Source organism: Triturus cristatus, chromosome 6 (genome assembly GCF_964204655.1).
Source record: "Triturus cristatus chromosome 6, aTriCri1.1, whole genome shotgun sequence".
Taxonomy (NCBI): domain Eukaryota; kingdom Metazoa; phylum Chordata; class Amphibia; order Caudata; family Salamandridae; genus Triturus; species Triturus cristatus.
This window is the reverse complement of record NC_140589.1, coordinates 1,352,397,180-1,352,414,793: the sequence shown is the minus strand read 5'-3', so window position 1 is coordinate 1,352,414,793 and position 17,614 is coordinate 1,352,397,180. Positions and strand designations below refer to the sequence as shown.

The 17,614-nt window shown below is 44.4% G+C and overlaps 2 protein-coding genes across 2 annotated transcripts in view; one reads left to right on the top strand and one right to left on the bottom strand.

Annotated features, from left to right (window-relative positions):
- Positions 1–2,613, bottom strand: part of PUS10 (pseudouridine synthase 10) — a 339,122-nt gene extending 336,509 nt beyond the window's left edge. The window contains exon 1 of the mRNA XM_085612358.1: positions 2,607–2,613. The gene's annotated coding sequence lies outside the window, so the exon portion shown is untranslated. The remainder of the gene's footprint in view (positions 1–2,606) is intronic.
- A 9,916-nt stretch (positions 2,614–12,529) lies between these two features.
- Positions 12,530–17,614, top strand: part of PEX13 (peroxisomal biogenesis factor 13) — a 153,116-nt gene continuing 148,031 nt past the window's right edge. The window contains exon 1 of the mRNA XM_085612359.1: positions 12,530–12,706. Coding sequence (XP_085468485.1) covers positions 12,639–12,706 — 68 coding nt within the window. The 5' untranslated portion in view covers positions 12,530–12,638. The remainder of the gene's footprint in view (positions 12,707–17,614) is intronic.

Below are 17,614 nucleotides of genomic sequence, written 5' to 3'. Positions count from 1 at the left end.
GAGGCGGATTCTGCAAGTTGTTGGACCGGTGATAGTTCTGGGCTAGTCAGGAGAGGGACTAGGTCCGGTGTTATTGATAACCGTCTTTCAGTTTGTACAATTTCATTTGCAACTGACCCTATTGCCCTCTGCAGCATCCTATCTATCGAGGTTGGCTGGTGGCTTGTTGGAGATTGGGCAGTTAGTGTTGATTTTTTCCCTACACAGGTACGTCTCCCCATTTTGGTTGCCAGACAAGGATGTATTTTTTTATTTTTTTGTCAGAATCCTTTATATCAGATGGGAGTACAATACGTAGAATGGGCAGAATTCAACCAGGGCTGCTGTATGGAACACAAGGCTCCCAAGTAGGAGAGGAAACGCCCAGGTAAAGGAGGCAAATAGTCAATTTTAGTCTTTTAGCTTGTCGATTTAAACAGCAAAGGCACCCACCTTATGAGCCTACTACCTGCATATCTCAGAAGTTCAGGAACATTTTCCTGACAGCAGGCAAAAGGGGAATGGCCTTGCCCTGCCGCCTCCTTGCGGCCAGGGCAAGCTCACGCGCGTACTGCACTGCGGGAAGCCGGTGCAGGTTTTGGAGTACCGCTCGTCGCGGTGGCAGCGTCAGCAAGCGCCGACATTGCAATGGGCGCTGGGAGTTGTAGTTGGTTGATGGCTGTTCCCCTCATGGCTTTAGAGCGGGATGTTGGCTGTTTCCCCTCACGGCACCCAGGTGGCAAAGTTGAAGCACGTCCCGGGCTGCGGGAAGCCGGCGCAGGTTTTGAAGTACCGCTCGTCGCGGTGGCAGCGTCAGCAAGCGCTGAGGTTGCAAGGGGCGCTGGGAGTTGTAGTTGGTTGGTGGCCGTTCCCCTCACGGCTTTAGGGCGGGATGTTGGCTGTTTCCCCTCACGGCACCCAGGTAGCAAAGTTGAAGCGCGTCTTAGTGTAGTCTACGTATCCTTCTTTGCTTAGACATTGAGGGGCTGGTGACACAACATTTCTTTTCTTCTTTGAAATCCAAAACCTCGTAGACAATAAAATATTTTCTTCAGATAATGTGAAGGACAGAGCCAGGATCCTCCTGTTTTGTTTTTCAGCCTCCAAAAGATTTTCCCTCTGTTGGCCTGGCTTGGGGCAACTCTCTTGCGCCGCAAATGGTGCCTACTACTTTCAACTGTAGACCGTCGACTGCCGGGGATCCTTTGGATTAGCAGTGCGGCACGTTAGAAAACTCCTTGGTTTGTTCTAACCGGGTGTGGCTCAGTCGAAAAACCTTGGATGGTTCGAAGCCGGTTGGTGTAAAACCGACTGGATATTTGAAAGACTGAATGGTCTTTTTGTTTTTTGTCAAATGTCCTTTGTTATGAAGATTCCTTCAACACCAACATAATTTGTTTATTTTAAAGACCCGCGCTTTTTATGTTGAAACGGAGTCGCTTATTTGGTAGTCACGAAATTTGAAGTTTTTTCAAAAATAGTTTAAGCGCCTGCTATCTGCATTTGACGGAGATTTGTCAAACTTGAGAATGAGGGCGTTTTCGATTTGTGCTGGTCATTTTTTGTGGCAGATTCCGCAGGTACGGGTCTTTCAACAAATCAATGAGGGTGTTCATAGTCTGTGTGAAAGCGGCATTATGCTATAGAACAGGGGTCTCCAACCTTTACTGTAGTGAGAGCTACTTCTGATCAGTGAAAATCGTCGTGAGCTACTAAAGGCCAAACAACTCGCGCATTTTTCGGAGACACCTCCCACACCCTCATTTATTGTCTTATGCCTAATTTCTTTGTGCCTATACTGTGGTTTGATCAAGATACATAGACCTATGGAGCTGTTCAAAGCTGTCAGCAGACTGAAAATCATAACATAATAAACTGTATATCTGTCTCACACCTCATTCACCACACTGCTACGCACTGTGTCCCATAACATGATAACTATAACCGCATCTTGGTGTTAATCAGGCAAGACAAGGAAATTCTTCCCACATAGGATCACAAACCAAAGAAAACACTTTGAACCACCCACCCTACACTTGCCATAGCTTGCTAACCATGTAGGTAAGTGCTTTCGTGAGCATTAGTAAGCGCTATAAAAATGCTTCCCCTTTCTTCATTATCAAAAAAAGTAAAACAAAGGGAGAAAAGTTATGTTAGTAATAATACATATGATTTTCTTTCATGTCCCGGCCTTTGCAGACTATTGGAACAACAAATGGAAGATATTTGGAAAGGTGACAACCTTACTTTTATTATAAAGCACTTCACTCAGTTCAATAACACATGCTTTAACGCTGCAAAGTCAATTTTCAGAAAATGCATAGTTCTGCAATGTTCAGCAACAGACTGCCTGCTAAGCTTTGCACTCGCTGCACAGTACTCTTCTACTTCCAGTAATAATATATTAGCATTAAACACATTGCAATGTCCCTAAGCACATACCTCAATAAACAGAAAGTTCCATGATTAACTACTCTAATATACAGATCAAATTTATTCAAACTTACACATCATGAAATTTTGAAAACGCTATAAACAAGTAAGCATTAATTTGTTCCTTAAAACAAATGTTAAATCTGATCACACCATGTGCATGCACACACACTCCAGATATCTATTGAACTCACCAGCCTGCTTTCCTCCTACATAGGCCACGAGTTTCTAAATCAGGGCAATTGAGTCCTTCATTGAATTTTCTTCTAAGTAACACCTCTAAAACCAAGCCATATAAAGACAGAACATCAATGGGATCAAAGTGCATGGGTAAAATCAGGTAAGGACTAATGAGCCTTGCTCAGAAAAATCCCACGCAAGAAAAAATTGCATCATCTCAGACTCGGCCACTAAAATTGTAAACAGAAGCTGCCTGTATTAAACGCACACTAGTATAGAAGTACTCAACAAATCAAATTGTTTTGCATAGCTGTGGTGCACCAAAACACAGCTCCGTGTCACACAAGTGAGCTGCCTTGACACAAAGGAAGAGTGTGGGAGACGAGAGGCAGGCAGTGACAGGACTGGACAGAGAGGTGAAGGGCCTGTTTTGATAGGATCGGATCAGTGCATGTAAAGCGCTTTGATTTTAACATCGGCTGGCACTGAGCTTTAAAATTGAAAGAAGACATAATAAAGCACAGTGGCAGCCGATGTTAAAATCAAAGAGCCTTGCATGCACCGAGCTGCTTTTATTGACTACAACTTGAAGGCAAATTTAAAGCGTGCTGTAGTCAGTGAAAGCAGTTCACGGCAGGCAAGCACTTTTGATTTTAACATTGGCCTCCACCGTGGTACCAGCTCAGTGCCTGCAAGGACCTTCGATTTTAAGGTCGGCTGCCACCGCACTTTGTTACTGAAGGCAGATGTAAAGCGCAGTGGCAGCCGATGTTAAAATCAAATGCCTTAAGGCAGCCTAAACAACGATGCCACCTAGTATTGAGGGGGTGGGACAGTGTTTCCTTGCAGGCCCTTGATAGCCCTTGGTTGGGGGAGGGGTCATGGGCGTTTCAGGCAGAAAGTTGGTGTTAGTGTACCTCCGCGGTGACCAGCAGGTCAGATTCAACTGTCCGTCCAATGCAGCCCCCCCACCGCAGAGACGCAGTGCCAGCCTTTCCAAGGCAACAGGGATGAGTGCCCGAACTCTCTGTCAGCAGAGGCCACACCCCAGCCTTCCTGGAACATATGCACCCCCACCCATGGGCGACCCAAACATTCAGTAGCAGAGAAGCTGCGCACCCCGATCTACGATCAGCAGAAATTGTCTCCATCGCTCCTCGCCCTATTACACAGACACACTTCAACCCCAGCTGAGGGGAGGGCGGGAGGCAACATTCCGACCCCCAACACTCACAGCAGAGACAACACGCCACAATGGATGCAGGAGGTGCTTGAAACGCATTTTAAACGTCAGGTTAGGCCCAGACTGTTTACTACACAGACCAGTAGGCCTGACTCGGGCTTCCATCTTGTAAGTAGTGCGCATCGTGCCCCGGTCTTCACCGCCAGAAAGACGAGGAAAACGGTACCCACTGACGTAAGCAGCGCTCCCTCAGTCCGTGACATGGTAGCAGAGGCCAAAGAACCCACCACTGTTCACCCGAGCACATCCTTCCAGGCTCCTACACCAGACCCTGGGGAATGCTTGAGCCCATCCGAATGTAGGCCAATGGCCCTTTTCCAAAGTTTACTCTGATGGCGGACATTGTCATGGCTCGGCCCCTAGCATCTCTGGATGCTTCGTGGCAATTTTTCAAATGTTCAAGACAGAGCTACACATCAAAAGGGTTCAAAGTTAAACTAGATATGTAGCAATGCTAAGCGCTATAAGCCCGATGCGAGTCTTTGGGCGCTCTTAAAACTCCGATACAGCTAGCGCCTCGAGACTTTGATTCTGCTACTTCTGGCATCAAAGTTTAGGATCCTGTGACTACTAACTGACCCTGTAGGGTTACATGCACTTAGCCGAGGGGTTTTACCAACTATGTTGCTATAAATCCAGGCCAGGGGCACACTTACCAGCCCTGCGCAGCTTGTCCGGAGGATGAGACGGCGATTACGAAGTGCGATGCCAGCCTGGAAAAGGCAGGTGGCGCATGACTTCAGGAAGAACGTCACGTTCTTTGGCCCGCCCCGCCTCAGCTAAGCTCAGCCAATCTGAGGAGCTAGTTTGGGTGAGGGCGGGCAAGGGCTGATAGCCCTAATAGACAATGAAGGGATACAAAATAAATGCTAACAATGAAGTCTTTAAATTAGAGAGCAGTTACGAGCTACTACCAGAGGGTCGGCGAGCTACCGGTAGCTCGCGATCGACCGTTTTGAGACCCCTGCTATAAAACGTGAAACAATACCAGTTAGTCAGGAGAATCTCCTAAATTTGCCAGCTTAATAACGGGTTGTTCCGGCTGCAATTCCACGTAGCTGAAGATTTCCTGCTGTGGCTCCGTCAATCACTTCCGCTACGTTTGTCCGAGAGCAAATGTATAAACATACGGCAGATAAGATGGCCCCTAACCTGTTGCGAATGTACGAAGCGAGCCGGACCCTCGGCGAGCTTCCTAAGGACCAGCGTATAGCTACCATTGTAGCCATCCATAAGCCGGGCAAACCTATAGAGGAGTGTGCATCATATCGGCCGATATCGCTGATCAACGCGGAGGCCAAGATTTTGGCTAAGACGCTGGCACTTAGATTAGCCCCGTAAATTACTAAATTGGTCCACCCGGACCAATCAGGATTCATGCCTGGTAGAAATACGGCTCTAAACCTCCGAAGCCTACATAATGTACTGGGTTGCAAACATGCAATCCAGGAGAACACTGTAGTCCTATCTCTGGACGCGAAAATGGCATTTGACTCCGTGGAATGGGCATTTCTCTTTGCTGTCCTCCAATGTTTGGGCCTAAGTTTTGTTCATGGGTTCGTCTATTATACACTAACCCTATCGCACACGTGGTAGCTAATGGGCACATATCACCGGAATTTACTCTGGGACGAGGGACGCGGCAGGGCTGCCTGCTGTCGCCACTCCTATTCGCGCTGGTCCTGGACCCACTGGCTGCCTGGATTAGAAGAGACCCTGTGGTCTGAGGCCTAAGTTGGAGGGAGGGATGGGAGGACCGTATCTCTCTATACGCAGATGATATTCTGGTGTATATAGCTTTCCCCGCACAATCCCTTAACGCACTGCTGGATATCTGCCGGGTGTTCGGGTCGGTGTCAGGATATACAATTAATTGGGAGAAATCGGTGCTCTATATTCTACATGGATCACCTCCCAAATTAACTAGGGGATTTATGGTCAAGATAGTATCACACAGCTTTAAATACCTTGGGATACACGTAACGTCTGACCCAGACGAATTCCAGGTGCTCAATCTTCAGGCACTGCTACAAAGGCTGAGATGAGATATTAAGCACTGGAGGGCATTGCCACTCACACTATTGGGCAAGGTAGCACTTTTCAAAATGATGGCTCTGCCTAGATATTTATATGCCCTACACAACACACCCTATTGTGTGCCCGACTCATATTTTAAGGCAATAAACACGGCAGGCACTAATCTCCTCTGGGACAACAAGCCGGCAAGGATAGCCATGTGCAAACTGATCAGAAGCTGGTACGACGGGGGCATTGCCTTGCCCGATATCCAGGCATACTATTGGGCCTCCCAGCTGATGACAATCAATCAGTGGCTTCACACGCCTGGCACTGACCCAGCATACCACCTAGACAAGGTAACTCTGGGAACTGGGGGAATAAATAGAGTACTATACAACAAGAGGAAAACAACGGGGCTCATAGGACCAACAGCACACACAATTCATGTATGGCACACAGTGACACAACACCTCGGATGGGCCGATAAACTCACGTAACACACCGCACTGTGGGACACCAGTAGGTTAGGTACCCTGGGAAAGAGCAAAGGGTTTCAGAAGTGGGACCTGATAGGGATCTCCCGGCTAGGAGCACTACGAGATGGGTCCTGGAGAAACGTTTCGATATATGCAGGTTGGAGAAACGTTTCGATATATGCAGGTTAAGCACGCACTAGAAGCAGCAATTCCAGCAGCGGACATACTCCCTGAATCGTCCCCCTTAGAAGACCGACTACTGACTGATCACTTACACAAGAAGGCGATCTCCCTTACGTATCAGAAAATTATTAATAATCAGACGGACCCCTGACACGACTTCAGGATATCTGGCAGGCAGAGGTTGGATAAGTGGATGATGCAGACTGGCAGGACGCGATCGCATTGCCTAGAGAGGTAGCAGTTTCCTCGTGAATGCGTCTCATCCAACTAAAAGTACTGCATAGGACCTACTACACGAGAGTGACAATGCACAAGATAGGCTGAGCCTCCGACCCGCACTGTTTGCGCCGATGTGAAGAGTTAGGCACATTTTACCATACTCTGTGCGAATGTCCGGGGATCACATCATATTGGACAGCAGTAATGGATACTATCACAGAGGTTAGTGGAAACATAGTTCTGCTTGCTCCCAAGTGCTGCCTATTAAACATATGGGAAACGATGGACCTCAACAACGCAGATAGACAGTGGGCAACAACGGGGATGATGGTAGCTAAGCGAAATATTGGTCAGAAATGGGAGGCAGCGCAAGCTCCAACCCTGACAGAGTGGTTAAGAGACATGGACAAGATCATGGTGGCCGAAAAAGCTACATATATTCATAGAGGGTGCCCCAAGAAATGGGGGAGGGTGTGGGGCAAATGCAATGAATATAGAGGCCATATATGTACCCCTCAGGCCATAGACCATGGCTCAGACGATGCACAATAGGCAAAGCTGTGTGATCTGTACATCACTGTATATGTTATTGGCCGATGAGATGTTATCAACATACTCTCTCCTCTATAAGGAAGGTACTGCAGATCTTATGTTAAATAAAATAAAATGTTTCAAAAACAAAAAAAACAACAAAACAAAAAAAAAAATCGGACAAATACCAAAACGCATTTACTTACCTGTTTACAAGAAATGTCAAAGTGCTGAATCCAGGTATCCAGCACTGAGTAAGAAAAGTAACGTACAAAGTAACTTACCTTTAATTTACTGAAAAAGGGTATTCATTTCAATGCACTGTTTTTCTTCCAAAAAACGACTAAGTGTGGAGTTTTGAAATCTAAAAATATTCTTTAAATAAAAATCATGCGAATAACCAGAACGTAATTACTTACCTGTTTACAGGAAATGTCCTAGTGCTGAATCTAGGTATCCAGCACCGAGTTAGAAAAATAATGTAAAAAGTAACTTACCTGTAATTTACTGAAAAAGCCTATTCATTTCAATGTACTGTATTTGCTAAGTGTTGCAACCTGCTGCATCCCCTGTAAATCAAACCAAGTACAAGTTCTATTGCATTTTCAAACTGTTCTATATCCAGTAACTTATTACTGAAAAGTATTTAATGCTTACCTGTGTCAGGCTTGCTTGGTTCTAAAAATAAAACAACAGTATATATTTTTATACAAACACAATTGGCCTACAGTTCAGTTATTGAGTGTGTGAATTCATTTTCTGACTGAGTGTGTACATCAAATTCTTAACACTGTCCTCTGATACTGCCGTCCTACTCGACCACTCTACCACAAATAGAGAGTAAGGTTCTATCTAACTTTAACCTCTGCCTACATCTGGGGTCACTTGGTCTCTATACACACTATACCTCATTTTGGTGTAGTATATATAGAGCCAGTTTCCTACAGCTCACTGTTAATATTTTCTGGGCATCGCAACTCAATAAAAGCTACCTTCTTCCGAGTCAAAGGTCTAAAGCCATACTGTGATTCTATAAGCAGACAAAGTCGCACTCAATAACGCCCGCACTTGAAGTTTAGCGTGCAACAGCTTAAAGCGCCGAGATCTTTGTAGATGAGATGTGTGGCTACGCTGACATTAATAATTTGACAGTGAGCGATAATACTTATTTTAGATCCCTCATGCCATTATCCCATCCATCAACAAGTAGATAGCAGGGGTATTCAGCAACATGTAAGCCCCATCACATGGTGGTTAAAAGACTGTGCTATGCCACAAAAATGTTGCCTTCCTAATAAAAAGCCCACAAAACAAGCCCAGTGTATTGAATTACAGAATATATCTTAAGAGATTTATTGGTGCTGTGTAGCTTATGATAATGCACAGCACTATTAGAAGGAAAAATCCCAAAATAAGGATTACATTTTGATATCAAATTTTAAAAAAATCCATCTATAAACCTTCTTAGTGCACATTATATGCAGCTGAGTGTACATATGTAGTTGTCAGTGCCATTGTTGTGCCATCTACAGACATCTAAGCACAACCTGAAGAGATTTTAAATTCAAGCAGTGGTGCTCAACCTTTCATCTTTCACGGGCTGATAAAATGGATATCACCGAGTTAAGGATAGAACACGTTATTTACAGAGATGCAAAAATTAGAACAGGACCCAGGGTGATCAGTAGTGGCCTGGTGGACACAAAAAAATGATGGACTGGAATGCAACCTCTAGCAGTTACCAGTGGTAGAGATGAATTCAAGCATTTCACCCTTAGCTTTTTTACTTTCTTTAGCGCCACGCTCTAAAAGCACACATATGGGGCTGCGCTCACTACATCGTAGGACTCAAATTCCTGATTGACCAGGCCAAATGGACCAAAACTGGTTTAAGTTTGCTTGTGCTCTTGTTCAGAGGGGCCCTGGCCTGGAAGTTTCAGCTGGGCCATTCCTATTGGAGAAGGGCCAAGGCTGATTTGCTTGTTTCTGTTTGGGGTGGTATGTGGGGGCAAAACAATCCCGTACTGTTGGCTTTTTTGTGTTGTTAATTTTTATTGTAGGGGAGTCCCCCCTGCTGGTTGGTAAATCTCCTCAAGCCTTCTGTGTGTTTACACTGCCTTGACTTGCCATTACCAAGGCTTGTTGGCTTTGCACTCTAGAGATCTTCAGGCTACAAGCCTCCAGCATCTCTTCCTGCCAAGGACAGCATTCTCACCACATCCTCTGCATCATGGGCCTTCCTTCTTGGTGAGCTGCTCAAGGTTCTCTTGCGACTCCTGTGCCTTGGTGCTCCAGTCGGACACCGGTCCCCTGGTTCTCAATTTCCAATGTGGGACAGCTCGTGTTCTACCTCAGTGTCGCCTGGTCCTCACATGTGCAGTGACATGATCACTGTCAACTCTTCTGACCTGTCAATCATCGATTGGCATTGCTCTTCCATTACTCCTGGTCACCTCTGAGTGGCATAGAAACTCTGTCCCCTCTGCTTACAGGTTCTTCACTTGAGAATCCACACTTAGATTTCACTGGACTCTTGCATAGTCTTCTCCAGCGGCACCTTTCCTGAAATCCTCCATTGTTGTCCACGGCAGCTTCCGACCTCACTTCGCACCTAGGGACCCGGCTTCCCTGGGGTAGGTATCCTGGGTCCAGGGGTATCCACAGGTGGGGTGACTCTCCAGCCTACTGTCTTTCACTGTGTTTCTTGAGGGTCTACTGGGCAGGGTTCTTCTTCTTCAAAACTGTAACTGCGACTTCCCCGTTGACTTCTATTGGACACGCGGCTGTGTTTCCACCTTGCACACACCTTTGTGTGGTTCCTGGGTACTTATCTTGGATGGTTCCTTATGTCCCAAGCTACTGTGAGTCTCCTGGTCAAAGTCCAGGCTTCGATCGCAGTTCATATTCCACTCTTTTAGTATATGGTTTGGTCTCCCACCTAGAGACCACTGTATTTTGTGCTTACTTATCTATGTGCAATTAAAGTATTATTGTGCATTTGTGTTTACATCTTTGGGTAGGAGATATACCAATGGGTTAGTGAGTGTTGTGTAATAAATAGACATATTTTTACTTATACACTGTGAGGTTCTTTTTTTTACTTAACCTACACTACATTATTAATCTGGTAAAACAAGCTGCTTAACAGTCCTTCAAGATAAGCCTGAAGGCTGCTCTCCACAGCTACCACTTTGAGAGCTTTCAAAAGGTTATCAAAGACAACTGTAATCACAGTAAGGGTTGCCTGGATTAGTCAAAGTGCACAATTAGTGCAAGGTGCTTCACTTAAATAGGTGTGCACCATATACTAAGCCAGCCTCCTACAATGATGGATAACCATACTTTAAACCTTTCGACGTCACGGGTGACGTATGCGTTGGATGGCCAGGAGCCATCCAATTTGCACACGCGTGAAATTTTGCCGCACTGCGGGAAAATTCCGACCGCATTTAACTCGTTCGATGCGTCGGACAGCCCCCATCCGGGGGCTGTCTGAATCACGCCCACTCATTACTTCGCCCATACTGCGGCGGAATTTGCACCGCGGTAAAAGGGTTAAGCTTGGTTTATGTACTTCATCCCCAACATCTTTCCAAATGGAAGCTTTCAGGAGGCTGTGATACTTGGCACGTATATTAAAGCATGAATTCACAATGAAAGCTGGAATTCAAGGTTACCGTGTTGTAGTACTACTGAATACAGCTTCAGCAATCTGTGTTTTATAGTGCAATCCATGGTATGTAGCATACCACAGCAGTAAAGGTAACCTCACCTAGTCATTGTAACCCAGTTTCTAAAAATGGCTATGCTGCCATTGATCAAAGCATTAGCCCCTGTATGCCCAAACGCTCCACCCACCCGCCCCCCGAAATTGGGAGTCTTCTTCCGCCATTGCATGCAACTATATAACTACATTCTGGAACTAACAGTACCATTGTAATACTATATGCTGGCATCACATATGCAACAATCTCAGCCCCTACTTATCGTGCTACAAAGCCACCAGCAAGTCCAACATGGAGTCAACCAAAGAGGAACAACAGTTTAGCCTCTGGTGACACTGCTAATCACTGACTGGCAACCCGAATAACAGTAAATGCTAACAAGCCAGTGCCTCTCTTGTTTCCCCCACCATCTTCAGCACATGCTTTCATGACTGACGTGACTTTTTGCCTATTCGGCTACTCATTTGAATTCTTTGGCTTGCACACCTCAGAATAAGATGGAATAATGTGGTAACGAAGTTCAGGTATCCGAAGTGTAGTTTAAGATGATTTATTCAGTCTAAGTTGCAAGTTGGTACATCCATGTACAGCAGCCCCACCAGGAGCTGCCTGCCTGCTGCTCAGCCCATACCCCAACTGTCACACTTCACCTCACAGCTGCACATTTACACTGGCTGCGCAACTAGGGGCAAAGCAACAAGGGAGAAGCGTCAGTACATATACAAGATACTACAAATAAGAACACCGCTTTGGCCCCTCACGCAGGAAAATACACGCTGACCACAATAAGCTCGTTACAAACACACTCTTTCAAACAGTGAAGCATGCTATCAATCCGATAACAGGCTTGGCGCCTCATTAAGGGTAGGAAGCGCTTTTCAAATACTATGATTGTTACAAAAACTTGAGGTCTGATGATTTAAAACGCCTAAAACATACAGAGAAAGAGATATGTAGTTTTCAAAGAGATGCCACTTGGGGTGACTGCAATTTAAACCTCACATTCCTTTTAGCGAGCGCGCTTCTTTGTGAATTACAATTAAAGACTGACGCGTGGGACTCGCGCTGCGCAAAAGTAATTTAAATCTTACCCAAGATCACCGAAGGCAGCAAGGAAAATGCGCGTGCGCACGCTACCAACCAATCAGCTGTTTAAGCACTAATTGCGTCAACGTTAGAGAGCAATACGAGACAAACGTCTGTGTGGCAGCCGTACTGGGCGTTCATAAACAGCAATGAAAGGGATAAGAATACGTACTAATAATCAATTGTGCTCAATAGACACGGAGCATTATGTACTAAAAGCGAATAAATACGCTCTGACAGCATCTAGTCATTGTATTCTGGGAAAGTAAAAAAAGAGCACTATGCTACCGTACAGAGAGAAACCTCGTTCGGGTGTCCCGAAGACGTGGATATTTAGATGCAGGCTTGAAACTTTTAGTAATTGCTCTGGCTGCAGGTACCACTCATGAAATGCTTACCAACTTCCGTAGTAGCAGAGTTTCACTCCTAGGAGGGGGTGCTGTGTTCAAGTCAACCCCCTGCTCACGCGCAGAAACAGCAAGCAACGATCGATGGGTAGTCCGTCTTCTTTGTCTAGCTACCAGTCCTTCCAGGGCAGTTGTGCTGGGAACAGTAACCAGAACTATGGCCTCGCAGCCCCCTCCCAAGCCGTGGGAGACCCGGCGGGGTCCGCCTGCCTACAGCGCCTTCCAGTGAGTATCGACACAAGATTTCCTGCAGTCTGTAAGGAGAAGCTGACTTGCCGATCTCTTAGAAAACATGCCCCCTCCCCCCGGAAAACATGACTTCTGTAATCTCCTGTTCTCCAGCCGTGTTTATTTTCTGCCCAAACTCCAATGCGTTTGTCCTGTCATTTGTGCTCCTATGTTGATTGCATAAGGTATGGACCCCCCGCCTTCCAAGAACGAGTGACAGATCCTTTGATTTATAGCCCAGAGCAGTCGAGACATTAATAAACGCTGTAACATGGACTTTTACGTTACTGGCAATGTGATCTACTCTTGTCTGTATTCTCAGACTTACTGCCTTTTACAGAGGGGGTTAAAGGGACAAACTGCTTAGCCACGGGGATAGTCAACATACCTCCAACGATTTGGACATTCAGATAAGGGAGAAACATTCATCACTCTATAGTACACAGCAATTCCTGTTCACTTCTAGCTTGACTCCGAAGGCGCACTAGGTCCTGTAGAATACGCTTCCAAGCAGTGTTTTCATCGATCAGTGTGACTGGATCACTTTTACCTAGTGGGCTCCTGCCCTAGTTAGCTAAGTAGGTGATCTAATGTGTGGTAAGTGTTACATCTAGACCCTCATGGACCACTGGTATCCAGGCGATCCCTTGTTCCATGAAGAAGGGCGGTGGGTAGGGCCTAGAAGTATTAGAGATGTGCAAGCCTGTAAAGTTAGGTGTCTGACTTGACCTTAAGAGCAGTGCTTTAAGTGGGAAAAAAAAACTGGGGGTGCTCTAAAAGGGGCGTGGTTAATGTCTTGAAGGGGCGTGGCCTATCCGAGTAGGGGCGTGGTCTAAATCAAAATAACTAGCACTGTGTGCTTAAGAAAATCATGAGTACCGGCACTTCTCCGTGTTCTCCCATTGAGTACCGGGACAACTGGTGCATAAGTGACTGTCACTCTTTGTGCTCTGCAAATAGGCAAAGGATCAGATGTGCATGTTTTCTGAACACTTTTACATGAGTCACTGATGGTCACCGTGAGCAGCTCGCATTGCACTCAACTCCTACTACAGAGCTCTCAATAGTGGCCTGCCATAAAGACCCAACTACAACATGAATTCACACCCAGACATATGGAGGCAACTCAGTTCACTGTGCTCTATACAAGAGCTGCATGACAAAAACTACAGAAGCACAGCATCAGCAAAAACAAACACTTACGAAAAGAGAGATGAACTAATATATGTGAAATGTAATCAGAGACTGCAATATTGATATGGATTACCTTTGGGTTTTTACAGTTATTGTTGAATAAGCAAGGCGTGTGGTTGCCTGTAAATGTAAGGACACGTATATGGGGTCCGGTAGGGAACGGCTTCAAGTCAGTTTTTTATTACTAATGGGTATGAGACCGAGAGGACCCGTCCAACTTAAAGGCCTGAGTCCAAGTACTTCCACTCGTTATGGAGGAATGGAAGGCAATGTCCGTCTGAGGGTGCACAGACAGTGATAGAGATGTTGCATTGTATTGATCGGAGTTAGGTGCTCCTGGGCGTTTTTTCTTAGCCAACTGTGCAGACTTCAGGCTTGGAGTGACTGGTCTGTCAGTCTGATGCATGAGTGGGCCGCACAGAGCTCCTACGTGCATCATTTGGAAGGTAAGGTCGTGTTTGCAGAGGGATATGCCTTTTCTTGTCTACCGCAAGCCCCAGAAATACAGAATGCTAGTATTCGGTGCTGCCACTCTAAGGGCAGAGGCGCCCAGTGTCGTCGGATCGTCTGGAAACAAACAATGTGTGATGCAACTAGGGCGATTACGGGTCAGAGGCGCAACTAGAGCCAAATTTCGGGGGGGGGTCTGAGCAAAAGTTTCGGGGAGGGGGGGGGGGGCTGAACTTTAAGCAATAGGCAGAGTGGAGCTGCAGGGGCTCTTAGAAGGGGTGAAACAACAGCGAGGCCTCATTAACATGCAAATGGTCTTTTAAAGACCTGTGAAGTGCTAGGGTGCGGCTGCTTTTTTGCCCGGGAAGGTGTCTCATCCCGGGCTGCCACATACGACGGGGAGGGGGGGGGGGGGCTGAAGCCCTGTGAGTCCAATGGGTGTTGCGCGCCTGTTACGGGTTGCATATTAACTTCGGTCTCTGGCGGAACACGATGTAAGGTCTTATGCGCTTACAGAGTCTGAGCACCGGCAGTTTTTTTTTGGGCCCTCAAAACGGGTCCGAAAAAAATAAATAAAGAACGGACTACCTTTAGTAGCCACGAAAATAGAGCCCGATAGAGACCCGTTTCGAGGGCCCCCCAAAAAAACTGCCGGTGCTCAGACCCGGCCCACTTAAAGCCCTGCTTAAGAGCCAAACCACAAGCTAAGTCATCGCAACATTTATTTTGTAAAGTTTGGAGCAGGTGACATGGCTACATGTTACAACTCTTTAAAATTTGAGATTATATGTATATATCATCGACGTTTGTGTTTCAGTAAAATACAATATATTATATCAGTGTATTGAATGGCATTTGTTGAAAATAATTGTTCCTTACCTTAAACATAGGGATGACTATTCACGAATACTTCTGCTCCAAGACAATGTTGTCCTGAGTCAGTCAAAGCAGATATCAGTTTGCCATGGGAACTGCAGTGTTGCTATATGTAAAGAAATATTACTGCCTATTAAACCATACATAAGGGACTTTTTTGTAGCACCCATCCATGGCTGAATGACTTTTAGGTGCCCTCCAGCTTGCCGCTCGGAAAAATAGGCACTATAAAGTAAAAATATTTGATAAGTGAAGGAGCTGGGATTTGAACCCTGGTACATATTTGCACAATTTAGCCTCTTGCATAATGTATTAATTATATTGTAGCGCAGCATATATATATAGCACCTACTACCCCTATGTGGGGTGCTAAAGTGCTTGCCTACATGAGTAGCACCGTTTCAGTATGTAGGGTGTGTGGGTGGGAGGAAGTTTTGTTGAAATCGTGTTTGGGTATGTTTTCATGTCATGCACGGTGACCACTGAGTTGTGGTTATACTGTTAAAGGACGCAGCACAAAGCAGTGTGTTGGATGGTGAAGCGTAAGAGCTCTGCAGGTCTCTTTATGGTAAATCATGATATAGTGTACCTAGCTGTTTACTGCACTGAGTTTTTCAATCTAAGGTTTTGTGTTTAGTTTTGGTCCTGAGCAGGCATGGTTGGGGAGAGAGAGAATTCACTTATAATCATCCCATTTCTGAGTTTGTATGTGAGATGTAAACAAGGTGTCAGATAGTATAGATATGTGGGTCCTGCAGTAAACAAACTATATTAAAGTCCTCAAAAATTGTGAACTAATACGTGACCGATCTCTTAAGTTATTCCATGCCTGTTCATTAAGTTGTACAGTGCTTATGATGGACAACCCTCTCAGCAAATATGTATATTTAATGGATCACTGACATAATATCTAGAAGAAGAATATCGAACTACCAAAATATAGAAGGAAAAGTATAGAATGCCAAAATATCGAATGCCTATCTCCAAACAGGTAAGTACAAAAATATCGAATTCAAAATATCGTTGTAAAAAATATAGTTAGTCAAAATATCGAATTTTTTAAATGTCTTAAAAGTAATGTATAATTAATGAAATAATACATATAATTAACTGAAACATACTTAAAAAAACCTAAATAACTTTAACATTAATAAATAATTAATGTAATTTAAAAAAACAAATTAATACATATATTAACGTAATATTAATTAAAAATATTCAATATTTTTTGTGTAGGATAGCGGGCAGGTAAAATTTAGTATTACCACTCCAGTAAGTGCAATAGTAGGGAAAGCGTTGGATAGCGGAGGGTACAAATTACTATTCCCACTCCAGAGAGTGCAACAGTAGGGAAAGCGTTGGATAGCGGGAGGGTAAAAATTACTATTCCCACTCCAGAGAGTGCAATAATAGGGAAAGCATTGGGTAGCGTAGGGGTAAAAATTACTATTCCCACTCCCGAGAGTGCAACAGTAGGGAAAGCGTTGGATAGCGGGAGGGTAAAATTTACTATTCCCACTCCAGTGAGTGAAACAGTAGGGAAAGCGTTGGATAGCGTAGGGGTAAAAATTACTATTCCTACTCCAAAGAGTGAAACAGTAGGGAACGCGTTGGATAGCGTAGGGGTAAAAATTACTATTCCCACTCCAGAGAGTGCAATAGTAGGGAAAGCGTTGGATAGTGTAGGGGTAAAAATTACTATTCCCACTCCAGTGAGTGCAATAGTAGGGAAAGCGTTGGATAGCATAGGGGTAAAAATTACTATTCCCACTCCAAAGAGTGCAACAGTAGGGAAAGCGTTGGATAGCGTAGGGGTAAAAATTACTATTCCCACTCCAATGAGTGCAACAGTAGGGAAAGTTTAGGATAGCGTAGGGGTAAAAATTATTATTCCCACTCCAGTGAGTGCAATAGTAGGGAAAGCGTTGGATAGCGTAGGGGTAAAAATTACTATTCCCACTCCAGTGAGTGCAATAGTAGGGAAAAAAATATTTTATTAAAAATAAATTAATTATTAATACTAAAAAAAGGTATGAAATTTAAATACCAACTACACAATATTTAATAATTATTTATAAATACAATTTTTTTGAAAAAATTATTTACCTATTAATTAATTAACCAATTAATATTCAATATAAAAATGTATTAAATACAATTAATACTTAATTAATAATTTAATTATCAATATACAAACATTATTTCTATAATTAATTATTTACAATTGAATTACTTCCCACCATATTCCCCTATAAACCCACAACCCGCTACAAATAATAATTTAATACAATTAACATAATTATCAGTTAAACAATTAATACAAATTAATTACCAATTACTACAAATTATTTAACAATTAATAATTAATCAACAACCAATTAATTT